At 40.7% G+C, this 20,073-nt stretch overlaps 1 protein-coding gene across 2 annotated transcripts in view; it reads left to right on the plus strand.

Moving 5' to 3' along the window:
- Positions 1 to 8,207: 8,207 nt before the first annotated feature.
- sdk1a (sidekick cell adhesion molecule 1a) overlaps positions 8,208 to 20,073 on the plus strand; it is an 897,759-nt gene continuing 885,893 nt past the window's right edge. For both annotated transcript variants that reach the window (XM_086000285.1, XM_086000286.1), the window contains exon 1: positions 8,208 to 9,793. In XM_086000285.1, the coding sequence (XP_085856411.1) occupies positions 9,187 to 9,793 (607 nt within the window). In that variant the 5' untranslated portion in view covers positions 8,208 to 9,186. The remainder of the gene's footprint in view (positions 9,794 to 20,073) is intronic.

Consider the following 20,073-nt stretch of genomic DNA (forward strand, 5'->3'; position numbering starts at 1 on the left):
ATGTATGATTCTGTACGTCTTTTACCTTTAAAATTGAGATCATAAAAGAGACTTCTAAATGAGGTAAAACCTCAGTTCATATCCACAGTTCACAGTTTTTGATTAGAACATCAAAGACAGCCCCAACAGAAGGCTGGAAAGGGGAAACATTGAACAGCTGGCTGAAGCTGGTGTGACTCCTAACTCTAATTACAGAGCAGAATTGGAAGTGATCCGGGAGCAGGTTTGCTGTTTCCCCTCTGTAGTGGGAAATGGGATGGTGCAAGGGACTACTGTGAGGAGAGGGTTAAGTAAAAATACAATTTTGCACTGTAACATTATTCTATAACAATTTGTTGCTTAACTAACCAATTCCTAGCTCTTCATGAAAACACTTGGGAAATATTGCAAATTGTAGTGCGCCCAGTTTAAATAAATTCAACCGGTCTTCACTGCTACCAATTCTATATCTGCCATTCATCTGTTTTGTAATTAAACTCACTGGACGATAACATCAGAATAATAACATGCAATGCCTGGCTTAGCATTTTCAAATATTAGTGCTGGTTGCTATATTTGAAACAGATGTTTATGAAGTATATCAGTTGCCTGTTATATGAGTTACATAGCAAAAACTATCTATTTGACATGTCACTTCAATAAAGATGTCAGGGTCAACTGTACCAATTTTCCTTTTTGTTTTGTCACTTTACTCCACCAAGTTTCTCATCTCCTCTCCTTTCTTGAAGGTGTTGTGTGACGAGCGTTCCATGACCACCAATCAATCTCTGTTATCTTTCATTATTCATACATGAAGCTTTACAGTAAGTATCAGCAGGCTATTCAGTTGGGGGGACGGGGTGGGGGGGCGCGGGGGGGACATCACAGCTGAGCTGGTCCAGTCCTTACTTGACAACATTGTTGCATTTTCCAGCAGGGTTTGCAATCAGGAGTAGGAATCCCAGCTGATTTTTCCCACCCCAGCCAGGCGCTGAGGTCAACTGTAGTGCCACAGTCGCTGGTCTGCCTGAGATCAGGAAATTCAGCACAGCGTGGGGATCAAAGCTAGTAGTTGTATGGCCTAGCTACTCACTAGCTGAGGTACCAAGGGAGCAGTGCACCATGTTTTAAAGGGGCATTGTCAGCTTCAAATAAAATTGGCAAGTCTATTTTTCATTTGTGTGCAAACATGTGGTGCAATTACATTGGGCACAATATCATAAAAACAACAATAACCTTCCTCTTCTCCCTTCTAGAACAAGAAAGATTTGTCACTTTTTCGTGAAGATTAAAGGGGTTACGCCCTAGTGGAAGAAAGTCTTATAATACAGAAATATAGATGGAGTATTCAGCAAAGAGGCAGTCATGATTTTTCCTGTAGATTTCACATTGTGTAACCTCATCTTGTCCCAGTTATATCAGTCAAACATCACGTTGAGGGAAGTCTGACACGGTGGGAGGTTTTTCCGGGGCTTCCGTGGCTCTTCTGCCGAAGTTACAGTGGGACGAGCGGGAAAACTCCTGCGGAAATTCACTCCCAATATGTTTAAAGTAACTTCTTAACATGCATGCCTGTGGAATGTACCTTTTGTGCTGCAGAAATAAATTATTTGTACTACTGTTTTTCAGTGAAAGCTTTTAGTAGCCATAGAAACGCAGTTCACTGGGGTCATGGTCTAAGAAGCAACACGAGTATTATTGTTTGTAAACATATTGGATTCTGCTGAAGGAACACATTCATGAGGTCTTACATGAGGTCACATTACCAATGGGTTTATTGGCACTTAGTGACCTGTGACTAAATATCTGCAAAACCTCTGGCAATCATAATTTCATTATCACCCATGCTATCCATTGGAACCCTATAAATATGCCAAGAGGAAACAACAGTGGATGAATCTTTTTGACTACAGCTGAAATACAGGAAAGATTCACGCTGAACAAAAGTAAAAAGGAAGAAATGGAGACCTTTTGTCAAAAATGTGATAAAGGGAAAGCTTGGGAAGGAGTCAGTTAACAACAGCTCTTCCATCTCAGCCTCATTTTTCAACAAATGGTAGTTCACTGATATATTTTGTATCAAACAGAATAAATGAAGGGTTTGTGACAGCCGAAGCCTTCTAAGGCCCGACATCAGCCCTCGAATCCCCAGCAAATTTCGTTACATCTCGGGCCTGCAGCACTTGGGCAAGTCTTTACCCTCAGAAAATTTTCCTCATGTTGAAAGGGTTCCAACGAATATGCTCAGAGAGGAAGATAAAACAATTTCAGTGCCAAAATTAATTTTCTTACTCAGCAGGGAAGGTAATTTTACAGGTAAGTACTACCACAGCTGGACTATAAACTATAATGTTCCTCTATAATTTCCGGTTTCTTCAAAAAAAATACTTTCTGCATAATCGTTATTTATAGGAAATCTTAAATATATCTATATTTTAAGTGCCTTGTAGAAGATGTGAAGGGATAATGGCAGGCAGGAGATCCTCTTTAGCATGTCCGCACTCTAAAATTACAATTTCTGTTAACTTCTAGGGGCTGATCAAACTAATTTTTGTGGGATTTTCAAACTTCTGCAGAGTATCGGCCAAGAAACTCCAAAAATGACACTACCAGAAATGACAAGAAATGCTCAGTCATTTTGAACCTAAATGGGTCTTTTACTTTTTAATCAAAAGCTGTACAACTTACCTCATGCCTTCTGTTTGGTCCATTCAGTAGCTCCATACAATTTATTTCTTCAATATCAGAATGAAGTATTAAAGAATCACATCCTCAAAATGCATTTCTCCGTAATCAGCTACAGAAATGCACAAATCTGTGAGACAACAGAGGATTGGGAAGATCCAGCCACAGTTTCCTGTGTTGGTCCTGATCAAAGATTGCAGGTCTGATATAGAACCAAGCAGCATTCACTTGCTGTATGAAATATTGTTTCTGTTTTCAAAACTACATAATTAAAAAGTGTTTGTATAGCTCATCTTTACAAATGTATTAGCAGTAGAATCGGAGGATGAATGATTATACCACCAACATATGGATCTTAGAGTAGTTCCTTTAAAATCAACAGCATGAAAACTGATTCTAAGACAGAGACTACAACTCCAACTTACATAATTCTGTCCAGCATTCCTATTAAATTTGCACATTTATTTGCCTCGGGGGAAGCAAATTACAACAGCAAAGTGAAAATTCTTAAAATGGATTCTAGTCTCTTGTTTAATTCCACCTTTAGGTCCCTTGGCAAAAAATGTTTCTTTAATAAAAAACTTACCACAGTAAAAGACAATTGTATTCTCTCCTGTTTAACTTAACAGTTTGCATTCTATATACAGTATTTATTATTTTTCAAGGTACAGGACAGTGCCATCTAGTGCATATACGAGGAAGAGAGCTTAGATTAAACAGAGAATTGAATTTTCAGTGACTAATTTTTATGTTTAAAAATATGGGCAGAGACGGAAACGATTTCTGGACCACGGTAGACAAGTACAGCATTTGTATAGGAGAGTAGTGGTAGATAATGGTGGCCTTCGGAAAGCTAGTGGTGCTGTCAGGGTGACTACATAAGTGACCTGGATACCAAAACCAACTGGAAGCTATTCAAACTTGCTAATGACACAAAAATAAGGGGTGTGGTGGAGACACAGGATGCAGCAAAATACTCGCAGAGGAATTTAGATTGATTATGCAGATGAAATTTAGACTGATAAATGAAAAGTATTACACATAGGTCAAAGAATGTGGGACACAGTGTACAATGAATGTAATTGAATCAGCACAGGGTGACACAGAAGGGGACCTGGGAGTAATAGTAGGCATGCCATTTTCAACATTCAGATAATGTAGTGAAGTAATTTAAAAGGCTGATAAATGCTAGGATGTATAAGCAAAGCAGTAGAATATGTCTCCAGAAGCTTTGCTAAGGTCCTACAATACATTGTTCAGACTTAGACTACTGTATTCAGTTTTGGTCACCATGCCACAACAATGATATACCTGTGTGTCAAAAAGGTGAAAGGAAGTCTTAGTAGGTTTCTAATTTTTGAAACCCAGGTTAAGGTGGATCCTTTCCTGAATTTAAAAAAAAGGTGGATAGAGATGAGGAATAAAGGAAGATTCTTTTGATCAAATTAATTAAGATAAAAACCATGGTCAAGGTGTGATTAGAGACAGTGAGCTTGAGTTGCAAATGAAGATTGCAAGGTGCCAACAGTTGAGCAAATATTCTAATAATTCTACTCTAAATTATATCTTCATATACTGTGTAGCAGGTGTTTACCACCATTATATTTTAAGAAGGTTCACATTAGCTATCTATCGCTGTTAGTTCCTGCAATACTGTATTTTAACCTTAGTGAGTAGATGCTTTTGGCACATGTGAAAGGAATATTATTGTTTAGATCATGATAAATTGACTGTCCAAAAAGTAAATTTGGCATTATGAGCTGGAAGCTATGAGCATCATAGACAGTGTTTTTAGAGCCTCTGGAAGATTCTAAGAAACTAAATTTCTGTTTAAAAGTACATTTGAGAGAAATCACTTTTAAAAAAAACTTTAAAGAACTAATTACTGCCAGAGCAGCCACTTGAACAAGGTGAAGTCAACCCTTTTGTGACCATTGTTGTTTTCTACAGAAGATAAGATAGAAAGGCAACTGACCCTTTGTGAATTTTCTAGATGCTCATGTATTTTTAAATATTGCCTTTTTCACTTTAGTATATTGCCAAGTATTGATGCTTCATTTTTAAATTTATAAATAAATGTATTAATTTTAGCATATCCAAGTCCAGCATGCTGTGTGATATCTGCAAGTTTAAGTCATTCGGAGACATCATTGGAACCCTATATAAATTCCACTGAGAAGTGTTGCTGCAAAATAGGGTAATTTTTAATTCTTAGCTACATAACCTAAGATAACCCCCCTGACCCTGAACATGGGGGCCCCACAAGGATGTGTGCTGAGCCCCCTCCTCTACTCCCTCTTCACCCACGACTGTGTGGCTGTTCATGGTTCCAACACCATCATCAAGTTTGCGGATGATACCACGGTAGTAGGCCAGATCACCGACAACGATGAGTCAGCCTACAGGGAGGAGGTCCAGCATCTCGTGAAGTGGTGCGCCGATAACAACCTGGCCCTTAACATCAAGAAAACCAAAGAAATCATTGTGGACTTCAGGAAGTCTAAAGGCGGAAGTCACACCCCCAACCACATCAATGGGGCTGTGGTGGAAAGGGTGGACAGCTTTAAGTTCCTCGGAGTCCACATCACGGAAGACCTCTCCTGGTCCCTCAATACCTCCTCTCTGGTGAAGAAGGCCCAGCAGCGCCTATATTTCCTAAGGAGGCTGAAGGGATGTAACCTGTCACCCCTGATCCTCTCTAACTTTTACCGCTGCACAATAGAGAGCACCCTGACAAACTGTATCACAGTATGGTATGGCAGCTGTAGCTACTATGACCGGAAAGCCCTGCAGCGGGTTGTCAAAACTGCCCAACGCATTATCGGCACCCGGCTACCGACCATAGAGCACATATACCAGATACGCTGTTTACGGAGGTCACGGTCCATCATCAAAGACCCTACCCACCCCAGCCACAGTCTGTTCGCCCTCCTGCCATCTGGGAGACGCTACAGATGCATTTGCACCCGTACGACCAGATTTAGGAACAGCTTCTTTCCCAGGGCTGTCATCCTACTGAACTCCACAAATAAACTCTAAAGCCTGCACATCTGCCAATGCACTTTATTATGGTTATGTTTATGTTGGTGTATTACAAGCCAAATGTATGTTGAATGTTTAAATGTCTTAATCTAAATGTACACTCTCGGGAGCCGCAAGCCTACATTTCGTTGTACTGCACTTGTGCACTAACAATGACAATAAAAGTTGATTTGATTTTGATTTGATGTACATTGCTGGATCAAGAGGGGCACAGCTTACTCATAGAAGGTCTAGTACACTATTGAAAGGGAAAAACATAGACCAAAACAGGGCTGCATTAGGCTGTGAACAGAAAAGGGTAACGTTTGATTCCAAGTGTAAAGAGGATGAGCTTTGAAGCAAGATTAGAGAAGTTTATCTTTTACAGTCTGAAAAAGCGTTTAAGTCAGAGGAACAGAGTGAAGATATGAAATATGCTATAGTTAAGATAAGCCAATATTATTGTTTTCAAAGTAAGCCAAGGAAGTAAGACCAGAGCATATATATGGAAATTAGTTATTTTAGAGCAGGTGCAAGGAAAAACTTCTTTATTCAAAAAAAGGTAGATGCTTGGAAACATTTATCGAAAAAGGTAATATGAGCAACAACATTAAAGTTATTAAAAGTACAATTATTTGTCATGATGGGAGAATTAGTGTGCCAGACGGATGAGTTTTGATGGCCTGAATTGCCATTTTTGGTCCCTGACACTTTTTCTGTTCTTATGTTCTAAATTACAAATGCCTTGCAATGTAGTGAAGGTTCCTACCATGGTGTCCTGGGAATTCACTAGTGCTCAGACCAAAGGACAGCAGTGGGTGGTTAGTCTGGTATCATTGGGGAAAATATTCACCCTAGATGGGAAATGGCGGTGGCCTCAAAAGGGAGAGAATTGGAGGGATTGGCTGCCTAGAGATAAGGCACATTGATTTTTTGGGGAAGATAGTGATGTGGCAGGGGATGAAGCTGCAGTGTGAGGACAGGGCTATCACGAAAGGGAATGCGTTGGAAGGTGGGACACAATGTGGTCAGATTGGCCCGGCTACTGCAACAAAAGATTTATTGGAAATCCCCCTGTCAAAAATTAATCTGAAGGACTCATTTAAAGTAATTACTGCCTATGCACTTTACTGAAGACCGTACGGGTGCCCCTGAGCTTCCGGTCGCCTGTCACTTTAATTCACCGCTTCACTCCCACTCTGATCTCTGTCCTCAGGCTATTGCATTGTTCCAATGAAGCTCAACGTAAGCTTGAGGAACAGCACCTCATCTTTCGATTGGGCACTTTGCAGCCTGCCGGACTCAACATTGAGTTCAACAATTTCAGATAATTATCCCTGCCCCCATTTTTCATGCAGTATGATTTTTGCCATTCCCATTTGCAACATTTTATCTTTCCTGCCTCTTACAAAAGTACAGGATGTTCTTTCTATTTCTTCCTCCCCTCCTAACCACCCCCCCCCCGTCTCTGCACCTGCTTAATATGTTACATCTCCAGCTTTTTCCAGTTCTGATGAAGGGTCCCAGACCTGAAACGTTAACTCTGTTTCTCTCTCCACGGATGCTGCCTGGCCTGCTGAGTATTTCCAGCATTTTCTGTTGTTGCTTCACTCATTTCATTGCTAAACACAATTTTTGGGTGTTTGTTTGTTTCCTTATTGCAACCAATCAACATTATCTCTCCCCTTAGGAGAGACTGGGCGATCGCTTTGCGGTACACCTCTGTTCAGTCCGCAAACGTGACTCTGAGCTTCCGGTTGCCTGTTATTTTAATTCTCCGCCACACTCCTACTCTGACCTCTCTGTTCTTGGCCCCATACACTGTTCTAATGAAGCTCAACACAAGCGCGATGAGGCACTTTACAGCCTTCTGGACTCAACATTGAGTTCTACAATTTCAGATCATAACCACTATTCCCATTTTCTCAGTTAGAAGGTGCTAGTAATGGTTCTGGTGTTACCTCTAGACACGTCTTTTATCTCTTAACTTGTCCCATTACCATCCCTTTTGTCATTTAAACACTCCTGCCTTCCACCCTTTCACAGATTTTCTCTTTTATATTTCCTCTTCTCCCGTCTTTCCCTGCCTCTTTATTTGCTTAAAACTTGTTGCAACTCTAACTTTTTCCAGCTCTGATGAAAGCTGAGCAACTTGAAATGTTAACTTTGTTTTTTCTCTCTTCAGAGATACTGCCTGACCTACTGAGTATTTTGCAGCATTTTCAGCTCGCCCACCCCATTTAATAGGGCGGGTCTATTTAATATGACCAATCACCGGCGAGGCAGTCTCTTCCCCATCACCAATAAAATGCCAGCGTCTTTCTGCAGGGCGATCAATCAGAATGAAGATCGCATTCCAACCAATCAGGGCGAACAGACACGGCCCCCCAATTCCAGCGAATCAGCGTGTGAGAAGGAAATCCGCTCAGGCAATCAGAAGTGAGAATTGCCCGCCCCCCGACGGATTATTAACCAATCCCGTTGCGAGTTGAGGTAGATGGCGTTGACCAATCGGAGGCGTGCTCGAGCTTCCTCCAGCTCGAGCCGAAGGAGTTTGTCCAGCGAGAGGAAAAGCGGCGGGCAAGGAGAGGAAAATTAAAAGCTCCCGTTACAAACCGCCTTAAAAACAACATGAAAACCTGGAGCAAAGTCATCCGACAAGAGGGGTTTACCTCGTAGAATTTCATTCTCAATCTTATCCAGGGGTTTAAAGTTTTTGAAGATTGATTTTATTTTTAAAGGCACGTTAAGATGTGCATGTCTGACTGAATCTGTAGCTGCGTGTGTGGCGAGAGCCTCCCCTGGCACCGTTCAGAGACTGACTGATCAAACTTCAAACTTTGTCAACTGCAGGCTTTCCAGTTGGGGGGATAGAAATTTAATTTTTTTTTAAAGTTTGAGAGTTACTCCAATGATGAGTTGAAACTTTAACGGCGAGACCTATAGGATTTGGGAATTTGACTCTCTGTTCCCACTCCTTATTTTGCAATAAGCTAACTTTCGTTGCAAAGGTGAACAAGTTGGAGTTAATTATCAACCAGGAATTAAAAGAGAGAGGGTGAAAGTTCGGAGTGATCCAATTATTGCTATCTGGAGTTCCCCGGGCCGCTGTGGATCGGAAAGTATCCGTGGAATTAATATATATATTAAAAAATACTGAGAATTGTGAAGAAAACGCGTCCATTTGCATCAACTTTCCTTTCATTTCCCCTTCCCGGGGGTGAAGGCGGCACATCCAGGAAATCAGGACTTTGGAGAGAGACCCCAACCCTGGTTAATCATTCTTTCTCAGAAGGCGGCAAGAGATTAAACCAAAGCCGAGCCTCCTCCCCCTCCAGACCCGGCAACCAGCCAAAAATTAAAATCAACTCAAGCCAAAGGCGGCGTTTAAAAATATTCTTATTCATTGAGGGGGAGTGGGAAGATTGAATCAGTAAAATACCAAAGCGTGATCGATTGTTAGGAGCGCGACCCGACTGCACTAATCGAGGCGATCAACAGATGGGAGACGCGAGTTGCGGGCTGATCGATGAGCAGGTCACCGCGGGGCGACTGGTGGACGCTGATCGGTACCCCGAGGTGATCGATACACCAGGGGCTGGGCACCCGGGCCCGGAGGCGATGGTCGGTAATTGGAGCAGGAGACCGCACTCTGGGGCTGCGAGCCACCAACTCATTCTCAGCCCGGCGACATCCGTGATCAATCGCCCCGAGGGTCGATGCCAGAAGATCAGCCCGCGGGGACCGAGCGGGACCCTTCGCCCGGGAGGAATGTGCGAGCAGCGGCGGCGGCAGCAGCAGCGCCCCAATCCAGTCCGTCGCCAGGGGATGGGAATTGCCAAAGAACACGGGAGCGGGGACTGTACAATCAATAACCAAAGGGAAATAAAGCAAGGGCCTTGTTGGAGGGGAGTGATCGATAAGCAGGTGATTGGAAACCCAAGTGGTGGTGGGATGGCTGCACCGATCTTGGGGCCGAAGTCGGGAGTATTCAAAAGAACCGTCGGATTTGCTGGTGCGAGAGGAAACTTTAATTTGTTTGGATGTTTTGGGGGATTGTGGACGTTTGTGCTGTTTCATATCCACGTGCTCCAGACCCTAGCTCAAGGTAAGATGAGAATGTAACATTCAATGAATCTAATGCCCTCCTCTCACCGCGGAGTGATTTTTGGGACTCGATTTTTATATATAAAAATTAAAAAAAAAAAAAAAAATCTTACAGGTGACGTCAGGGACAGTTCAGAGCACAGCACCTGTGTATTGTTTAGCACTTTAAATGTGGACATGGCAAACCGCTAACATTATTACAGTTTTCATTTTGGTGTCTTTGCCACGATGTTTGATAGTAAACAAAAAAGTGGCATTTTGAAAGCTGCCACCCAAAGGGTTAAACGTGAAACGTGGAATATTGTGCGCTGTCAGTTTTCACAGGAGGTTTATTCTCCTGGCTGACTTTGTCGCGTTTAGGAACAATTATCCACTCGTGAGTGAGTTAATGAGACTGCGTCCTTTTCAGGTTCTTGCCATGGAAGGAAAATAAAGAATTAAAATGTTAGGTACCAGCCAGTATAAATTAGCACTTCTACCGGTTCCACTTTTCATTGCGGAATTGCAATGCTAAGTAGCAGCATACAGGACTCATTTATCAATCCAGTGCAATCTCACAATTTCCTTGTTCTGGGGATTTCCATATTGCATTGTGGTTGATGTGCTGTTTTTGTTTTTATTTTAAACTCGCAATCTTGCTTTTTTCAGTATATAAGCAATCTCCGATACAACTAACCGGCAAAAAAAGTGTAAATAATGTTGCTGCTTCGTGATCGTATTCCCTGATCTATGGGATGCGTTCCAGAAAGTATTGGAAACCGAACTGTTGTCACTCGGTGAATAAACCGATATTGCACCATTTATGGTGTGTGTTACTGAAGTTCTTTTGCTTCAGGGAGACGCCATCATAATTTATACACATGCCAGCACCTCGTTTATTCAAGTGCCAGTGCTCTAGATTAAATTCGTATCCCTGTAAGAAGTGATTTAGCAGGAAAGGACTTTTGCAATGCACTGGTGTTAGTGGTGTTTAAACTCTTACAAACTGAACCTTATTTAAGATTGGAGTACCTGTACACTAACTTCAATCTTTAACTTTTTTCTCTGATTTTGTGTCATATCTGTATTCAGTTTCATACTCCAGTTTATAGTTAGTCCTGGCAACATCCGTGGAGAGAGAAATAGAGTCAACGTTTCAGGTCAAAACCCTTCGTCAGGACGAAGGGTTTCGACCTGAAACGTTGACTCTATTTCTCTCTCCACGGATGTTGCCTGGCCTGCTGAGTTTTCCCAGCGTTTTCTGTTGTTATTTCGGATTTCCAGCATCCGCAGTATTTTGCTATCGTTATAGTTAGTCCTGTTGTTTTTGTACCTTCACACTCTTCCCATGGAGAATAGTTTGAAGTAGTGGAAGGATTCACAGACTGATTAACAGTCTTTGACAGGCCGCAACGTGAACACACCTTCCATGGCCATAACCAGCTTTTTAAAGCAACAGAACCGATAGTGGGGTCAGTCATGTACGGCGGGAGGTTTTTATGGGCCACCATAACCCAAACGATGAGGAGGCAACCCACACCCACCAGACATGAGTATCCCACTGGATGTGAACCCAGAATTCAGAATCGGAGCTCCAATCTCCACTTGCCGGGACTATTTGGAGCAGTGTTCAAGCCCCACACCTTCTGACTTGGAGGCGGGAATGCTCCCACTAAACCAAAGGCTCGTTCCTTTAGTTCTGATAATATTAAAGGAAAGTCGATGACAGGAAAATGCAGATTCTCAGGAGTACATTATTCAAAGCACTCTGAAATTGAAATTTAAGATTATATTTTATTTTTGATTACAAATCCCAAGTGGGGCACATCTTTGTTTTTAACTAAAAATGTTCACATTAATCTGTACACTTCAGTATCCAGTGTAAAGAACCATAGGACATTACAGCAAAGAAATGGGACATTCGGCCCATCAAGTCAGTATCAGTGTTTTTTTCTCAAACTCTCAATCCCATGATTGGAAAATTGCCAATGTCACTCCATTATTTAAAAAGGGTAAGAGAGATGAACTAGGAAATGATAAGTCTATTAGTCTGATGTTTGTTGTGGGGAAGTTACTAGAATCTATTAATGGGGACAGAGTGACTGAGCACTTGAACAAACATGAACTGATCACAGAGCCTGCATGGATTTGTAAAGGGTACGTCATGTCCAACAAATCTATTTGAATTTTTTGAGACGGTAACTAATGTGGTAGATAAGGGAGTGTCTATGGATCTTGTTTATACAGACTTCCAGAAGGCATTTGATAAGGTTCCACAAAAGAGACTGCTAACAAAATTGAGAGCACATGGAACTGGAGGCAACCTATTGACATGGTTAGGGAATTGGTTAGGAGATAGGAGACAAGAGAGTAGGTATAATGGGTATGTATCCAATTGGCAGGGTGTGACGAGCAGTGTACCCCAGGGATCTGTAGTGGGGCCTCAGCTTTTCACTATATTTATAAATGACTTGGCTGAAGGAATATAGAGTCATACATCCAAGTTGGCTGACTACACCAAGTTAGGTGGTACAGTAAATACTGTAGTTGGGAGCAGAAATTTGCAAAAGGACTAAAAGCTAGTCGACATGTACAAAGAATAATTAAAAAGGCTAATAGAATGTTGGCTTTTATCTCAAGGAGGCTGGAATATAATGGGGTGAAAGTTATGTTACAGTTATATAAAGCTGTGATTAGACCCTATTTAGGGTTCAGTTATGGACACCAAAACCTCGGGAAGGATATACCGGCCTTGAAGGGGGTGCAACGCAGATTCACCAGATTGATACTGGGGCTAAAAGGGTTAAATTATGAGGACAGGTTATGTAGACTAGGGTTGTATAGTATTCCCTTGAGTCTAGAAAAATAAGAGAAGATCTAATTGAGGTGTTTAAGATGATTAAAGGAGTTGATAGGGTAGATGGAGAGAAACTATTTCCTCTGGTGGGGAGTCCAGAACAAGTGGGCATAATCTTATTAGAGCTAGGCCGTTCAAGCATGACAATAGGAAGCACTTCTTCACACAAAGGGTAGTGAAAATCTGGAACACTCTTTCCCCCATAAAGCTGTTGAGGCTAGGTCAATTGAAAATTTAAAAACGGAGATTGATAGCTTTTTGTTAGGCAAGGGTACTGAGGGCTATGGAACCACGGAGGGTAGATGGGGTTAAGGTACAGATAAGCCAAGTTTTTCTAACCACTCTTCAGTTCTTTTTTGTGATTATCTTAAACTTGTGTCTCATTACCATCACAACAATGGAAATAATATCATAACCCTTCATAATCTTGAATATTAAAGTACATTGAAAATATTGATTAATTTAGCTGGCTACACTGTTGTCAGAATTTAAACCAAAAATCAAAAATATGTTGGGCTAAAAATGTTTAAGCTAGTACATGTGTAATTAGAATGAGGAAAAAGCCATTCACCAATGTAAATCATTTTGTTTGGATACATGTTTCATTTATCTTCTGCTTTGGTGAAAAGCCAGTTTTCAAAATGGATGTAGATTATTGTGTTCTGGTGATGTAATCAAATTAATGTCCTGTGGTATGTGCCATCAATCTTACCTAAGAATATAATAAAGCTGTGAAGTTTTGAAGAATTGTTTGACCAGCATAGTGTAAATTACTCATGTGAAATTTGATGGCTTGTTAGCGGTTCCAGTAACGTTTCCTCTAAGGCTATGGTATTTTTAACCAAAGCCAATTTTTTTACTCCCTTGGGTTCCAAATGCATAAGCATGGAAAGGTTAACCAAAAAATTATGTCCAAAGCTTTGGAACTACAGCGAAAGACATATTATAAGTCTACTTCATGGCCACAAATCAAAATTGCCCCTCCTTCCAGTTCCTTTAACAAGTCTTGAAGATACAGCTGCAGTATTCACATCAGCAAGTTAGATTCAGTGCTTGATGTACTTGATTTTACTATTGAAAGAGGGTAAAAGAGCTACCTGATTGGAGAAAGGAGTAGAGCAGACAGGAAAAGCTTAGTATCACAAGGGGAAGCATAGTGAAAAGATTTAGGAAGCTGAAGGCAACCAAAGATGTAGGCTCTGACAGATTCCATTCAAAGATGCTGGTGGACTAAGCTGCCCCTCACTCGTATCTTTCAAAGCTCATTGGAATTGGGTAACATTCCAATGGATTGGAAAATAGAAAAGGTGACATCTCCCTTTTTTTTAAATGGAAAAGTAATGAATACTCAATTTACAGACCAGCAAGGCTTACCCAATTATGGGAAAAATGATCATGGCTTTGATGAGGGATAGGAAAAGGGATAGTCTGGAAGGACAGACTCTGATTAGATTGCACCAGCATGGGTTCAGAAGTGACAGGCTGTGTTTGAACAATTTACTGGATTTCTGAGGAGGTTACCAATCAGGAGGATAGAGATGAGGTAGTGGGTGTTGTCTCACTGGATTTCAGGAAAGAACAAACTTGCATTTATATACTACTTTACATGTTCTTTGGCTGTAAAGTACTTTGGAATAGCCAATTAATTACATTTTCAAATATAGTCACTCTTGTCATGTAAGCAAATGTGGCAGCCAAATTGCATACAGTTTTCTGTTGGTTGAGGAATAAATGTTGGCTAGGACACTAGGAGAACTCTCCTGCTCTTCAAATAGTGCTGTGGGATCTCTTCTGTCCACCTGAACAGGCAAATGGGGCTTCAGTTTGACAGCTCATCCAAAAGATGGCACCTCCTTAGTACTGTACTGAATTGCCAACCTAGATTATGTGCTCATGTCCTGCAGTGGGGCTTGACAGCTTTTGATTCAGAAATGAGAGTGATACCACGGAGCTAAACTAACATTTGACACTGTCTCACATAATAGACTGATTCACAAGGTGTGTGCCTATAGGATAGGTGGCAAAGTATTAGACAGGATTGACGTGATGCTGAAAGGTAAATAACAAAGGGTGGTGTAGTGTGAGGAGGTGTTGGAAACCGGTTGCCAGTGGAGTTGCATAGGGTTGATGTTCGCTCTGCTGTTGTTTATAACTTTTGTAAATGACATAGAGACAGAATATTGTAATCCCAACCAATGCAATAATTCAAAGACATTGGGATAGGTTAGGCCAGTGGGCAGAGAGATGGCAGATGGGAATTCAACATGGATAAGTATAAAGTCATGAGATTAGATAGAATAACTGCTAATGTAGATTACATTGTAAATAGCACCATGTTTGAGGTGGCAGAGTAGGCAATAGCTTTGTGGGTTTTGGTGGATAGGTTGTTGAAATTGTCAATTCAGCATTCATAGGTGGTGAAGAAAGCAATTAAAATGTTGTGAAGTATAGTTAAGGGTGTGACATGTGCTTAAGGAGGTGAAGTTTTATTTGGCCTTGGTGAGTGCATTGGGAATATTGTGTGCAGTTTTGGTAGTCTTATTGCAGGAAAGATGTAGAAATATTGGAGGGAGTCCAGAAGAGTTATGAAGCTGAGTTGTGAACTTAGAAGGCTTAGTTATGGGACAGGATTGGCTACAGAAAAATCAGGACTGGGAATTGCAGGGTATAACATATTTAGAAAAGATAGAGAGGGAAAAGGGGGAGGTGGAGTAGCTGTACTTATTAGGGATAACATAATGGCAGTAGAAATAAGTGACGCAGCTATCAGCAAGACAAAAATAAAATCCAAAATAACAACAGAAAATGCTGGAAAAACTCAGCAGGTCAGGCAACCTCCGTGGAGAGAAATTTGAGTTGACGTTTCGGGTCGAACCCTTCTTCAAAACTGGAAAGAAAAGAAACTAGATCGAAGGCAGGGCTGCGATCGGACAAAAGAATAAAAGAAACAAAAGAAGTAAAAGAGATTAGAAGCTAGACGAGATGGTAATAGGCTGAGATTCGGTGTAAAGTGTACTGGCAGGGCAAGAGATAGCTGCCAGGTGTGTGAGAGAAACAAAAGGAAAGGGGAGGGGGGGGGAAAGGAGTGGAAAAATATGGAAAAATAAAATCCATATGGATAGAGATAAAAGATAATAAAGGATCAATCACACTAATAGGCGCAGTCTACAGGCCACCTAATAGTGGAAGGGAGGTGGAGAAAGAAATATACAGACAAATTAGAGAAATGAGTAAAAAACGTAGAATAATAATCATGGGGGACTTTGACTACCTCCGATATTAATTGGACAGAAGAGGTAGGTAAAAGGGATAAGGGAATGGAGTTGCTACAATGTCTACAGGACTCCTTTCTAACCCAGTAGGTAAAACGCCCAACAAGGGAGGATTCGCTATTGGATCCAGTAATGGGGAATGAGCCAGAGCAGTTAAGGGAAGTAAAGGGGGAACATTTAGGCAATAGTGACCATAATATAATATGCTTTAAGATGATTATAGAGAAGGACATAAGTATGACAAAAAACAGATTAATAGATTGGAGAAAAGGTGATTTTTGAGGGGCTGAGAATAGAACTTGGGAAGATAAAATGGGCAACAATATTGGCAAACAATGGGAAACATTTAAAACGATGTTCAACAGAATGCAGGAAAAATATATTCAGCTGATAGGAAAGAACAAACTAAACAGTAATGAGACTCCATGGATGAATAAAGACATAAGGGAACAATTGAGGGTAAGAAAAGAGGCATACATTAAGTACATAGATAGCAGAGGAGTGCATGATAAGCGAGAATACAAAGGGATTAGGAGAGAAGTCAAAAAAACAATTAGGAAGTCAAAGAGGAACTATGAAGTTAATTATTAAGGAACACAAAACAAAATAGTAAAATATTTTACAGGCACATCAATAAAAAAAGGAAGGTTGGGAGAGGAATAGGGCCATTAAGGAATAGACAGTACATTACCACAGGTAACGATAGGGAGATGGCAGAAATATTAACTCATTATTTTGCTTCGGTATTTACTAGGGAGATAGAACAGGTGACATTGGATGATGAGTAATGAGATAAGTGCATTTAAAATAAAAATGGGGATATTAATAAATAAACTAATCAAATGCAAAGAGGATAAAACCCATGGTCCGGATGGATTGCATCCATGCATTTTAAAAGAATCTAGGGAAGAGATAGCAGAGGCATTACTACACATATTTAATAATCCGTTAGAAAAAGGTGTAGTGCCAGAAGACTGGCGGACAGCTAACGTAATACCTATATTTAAGGGGGATAGAACATATCCAGGGAATTATAGACCAGTCAGCTTAATATCGGTGGTAGGAAAAATAATGGAATCCCTACTAAAGGAGAGAATAGAAGAACATCTAGAAACGAAAAGTATAATAATGAATAGTCAGTATGGATTTCAAAAGTGAAAATCTTGCTTGACCAACCTTATTGAATTTTTTGAAGAGGTAACCGAGAAAGTAGACTGGCAATGCAGTAGATGTAATTTATCTAGATTTTCAAAAGGCCTTTGATAAGGTACCCCATAATAGACTAATGAATAAGGTCAGAGAACAAAGTCAGAGTCAGGGAACAAGTAGCAGAATGGATTGCTAAAAAAACAGAAAATGCTGGAAATACTCAGCAGGTCAAGCAGCATCTGTGGAGAAAGAAACAGTTAACGTTTCAGGTCGATGACCCCTCGTCGGAATGGATTGCTGGCTGGTTTTAAGACAGAAAGCAGGGAGTAGCGGTAAAGGGTAGCTATTCACAGTGGCAGAAGGTAGGTAGTGGTGTTCCACAAGGATCAGAGCTGGGACCACTGTTGTTTACAATTTACATTTAACGATTTAGACTTTGGAATTAAAAACACAATTTCTAAATTTGCAGATGATACCAAATTGTGGGGGATAGTCAATACAAATTACAGGAGGACATTAATAAACTTGCAAAATGGGCAAATAATTGGCAAATGAAGTTCAACACAGATAAATGTGAGGTATTACATTTTGGTAGGAAGAATAAGGAGGTCACTTATCACTTGGAGGGTGCGAGTATAGGTGGGGTAGAGGAACAAAGGAATCTCGGAGTACATGTACCCAAATCACTAAAAGTTATGCCACAGGTTAGCAAGCCATAAAAAAAAAAACAGGCACTAGGGTTTATTTCTAGAGGGATAGAATTGAAAAGTAGGGAAGTTATGCTAAACTGTATTGAACCTTGGTTTGACCACACATAAGAGTACTGCATGCAGTTCCGGTCGCCATATTATAAAAAGGATATAGAGGCACTGGAGAGAGTGCAGAGAAGATTTACAAGGATGATACCAGAAATGTGAGGGTATACATATCAGGAAAGGATGAACAGGCTGGGTCTCTTTTCTCTTGAAAATAGAAGGCTGAGGGGTGACCTAATAGAGGTCTTTAAAATTATGAAAGGTTTTGATAGAGTGGATACAGAGAGAATGTGAGAAGAGCATAACTAGAGACCATCAATATAAGATAGTCACCAAGAAATCCAATAGGGACTTCAGAAGAAACTTCTTTACCCAAAGAGTGGTGAGAATGTGGAACTTGCTACCACAGGGAGTGGTTGAAGTGAATAGTGTAGATGCATTTAAGGGGAGGCTGGACAAGCATATGAGGGAGAAGGGAATAGATGGTTACGCTGACAGATTTAGATAAGGAAAGACTGGAGGAGGCTCAAGTGGAGCATAAACATCGGCATGGACTAGTTGGGCCGAATGGCCTGTTTCTGTGTCGTATATCCTATGTAAACCCTGGGACTTTACTCTCTGGAGAAGAGGAGAATGAGCAGGAATTTGATAAAGGTCTTTAAGATTTTCACAGATATGATGGATTTTGACCCAGGACTAGCATACACTATTTAAACTTATGGGTGTGAAAATAGGAAATTTGGCAACAGTTTGTTTTAGTACAAGAGTGATAAAATTGTGAAAAACATTACCAGTGGTGGTAGAACAGAATTTCAATAACTTAAAAAAAAAAAAAAAAATAAGGACTGGATGAATTTCCATTAGGGAAGGGTATGCACGACTTTTAGTTCCAGAATCACGGTACGAAAATAGTGTGGTTTGGAAGAGGAGGCTGGATGGACTAATGGTTTTCTGTAAAATTACTATTTAAGAGGAAGTTGCCAGTTAAGAAATGAAAGTGAAGTTTAACTACACATCCCAGAGGGTTCAAATGATAAGATATTTTCCCCTTGTACCTTCATAATGATTTTCTCATCCCTGGTCTGTGCTAACTGTGCACCATACGTTGTTGACCTGTACCCAACCAGGCCTCTGCCAATGCTGGTTTGAACTGACCATTCGGAGGGGCACAACAGTGGCCCGGGATTTTTGTTTTTCTTCCTTCTGGCCCTGTGAAGAAGGAATTGGACTTTATGTAATGCTTACTCTTGGTGAAATTGATTAGAACAGGAATGTGGTGCAGAGGAGAATTGACCCTGTGCACCATCACGATGTGACCAAAACTATTTACTTCTCTTCACCCCCCACAGCAAAAACATGTATATGTATTGTATCTGCGTCCGGTAATTTCTTTCTTTTCACCGTCATGCCTTGCCACATTTCACTGAGGTATGAGTGAAAGTTAAAGACACCTACCATGGGGCAAGAAAATCATGGGAAAGGGGGAAACCTCAGACTGGTAAACCAAATAACAACTACCCATTATAAAAAAAAGTATCTGTATTAATCTGAATTTATAATGTGTTGTCTAATATATAGTTATATATTTAATCATATCGTAGCAATTTATTTTACATCCACATAACTGTCTGAGAGGATAAATGGCAAAGAAAATTGCTTGGCTGTGAAACAATTTTTATTTGGACAAGTGGATGTGGCTATTTCCTTGGCCCATTAAAATAGCTTTTTTTCATAGCCCTGAGTTGTCACAGAGAAGGTCAACTGCAGGAATAGATGGTTTGTGTACTTAACACACTGACCTCTGCTCTTTATCTTTGGACTTTGGATTCCTTCAAATCATAGTGCCAGAGGTGAAGATTGCTGAATCTTGACAGATATGAAAACTGACATTGTGAATGGATCCTTCCACTCATTCCATGCGGTTAGTTTGAAGGAAAACTGTTTCTGTGTCATTGTGTTTCGCACATAAAAGAAAATAATTCATGAGCTGTCTCTCTCTTCATATGATGCTGTCAGAGCTTTCTAGGCACTTCAGTACTAAAGAAATTCTCAGTATTAACTTAGAGTTACAAGTACAAGACCAGAACAAGATTATTGCTACAAGACCAGACAGGTCTGGGTTTTTTTTAAAGTTGTGGCTGAAGATTGGAGACCCCCCGCGGAAATTACTGGCATAAGTGCCAGCAGCTTACTCGACTGTAGCGAAGAACGACAAATGCGCTTTCCAGCAGGAGTTACTACATTGGAAACCGCAGGAATCTGGCTGCTT

Source organism: Somniosus microcephalus, chromosome 11, assembly GCF_052327205.1.
Source record: "Somniosus microcephalus isolate GS21.2 chromosome 11, FLI_Smic_1.0, whole genome shotgun sequence".
Classification (NCBI taxonomy): domain Eukaryota; kingdom Metazoa; phylum Chordata; class Chondrichthyes; order Squaliformes; family Somniosidae; genus Somniosus; species Somniosus microcephalus.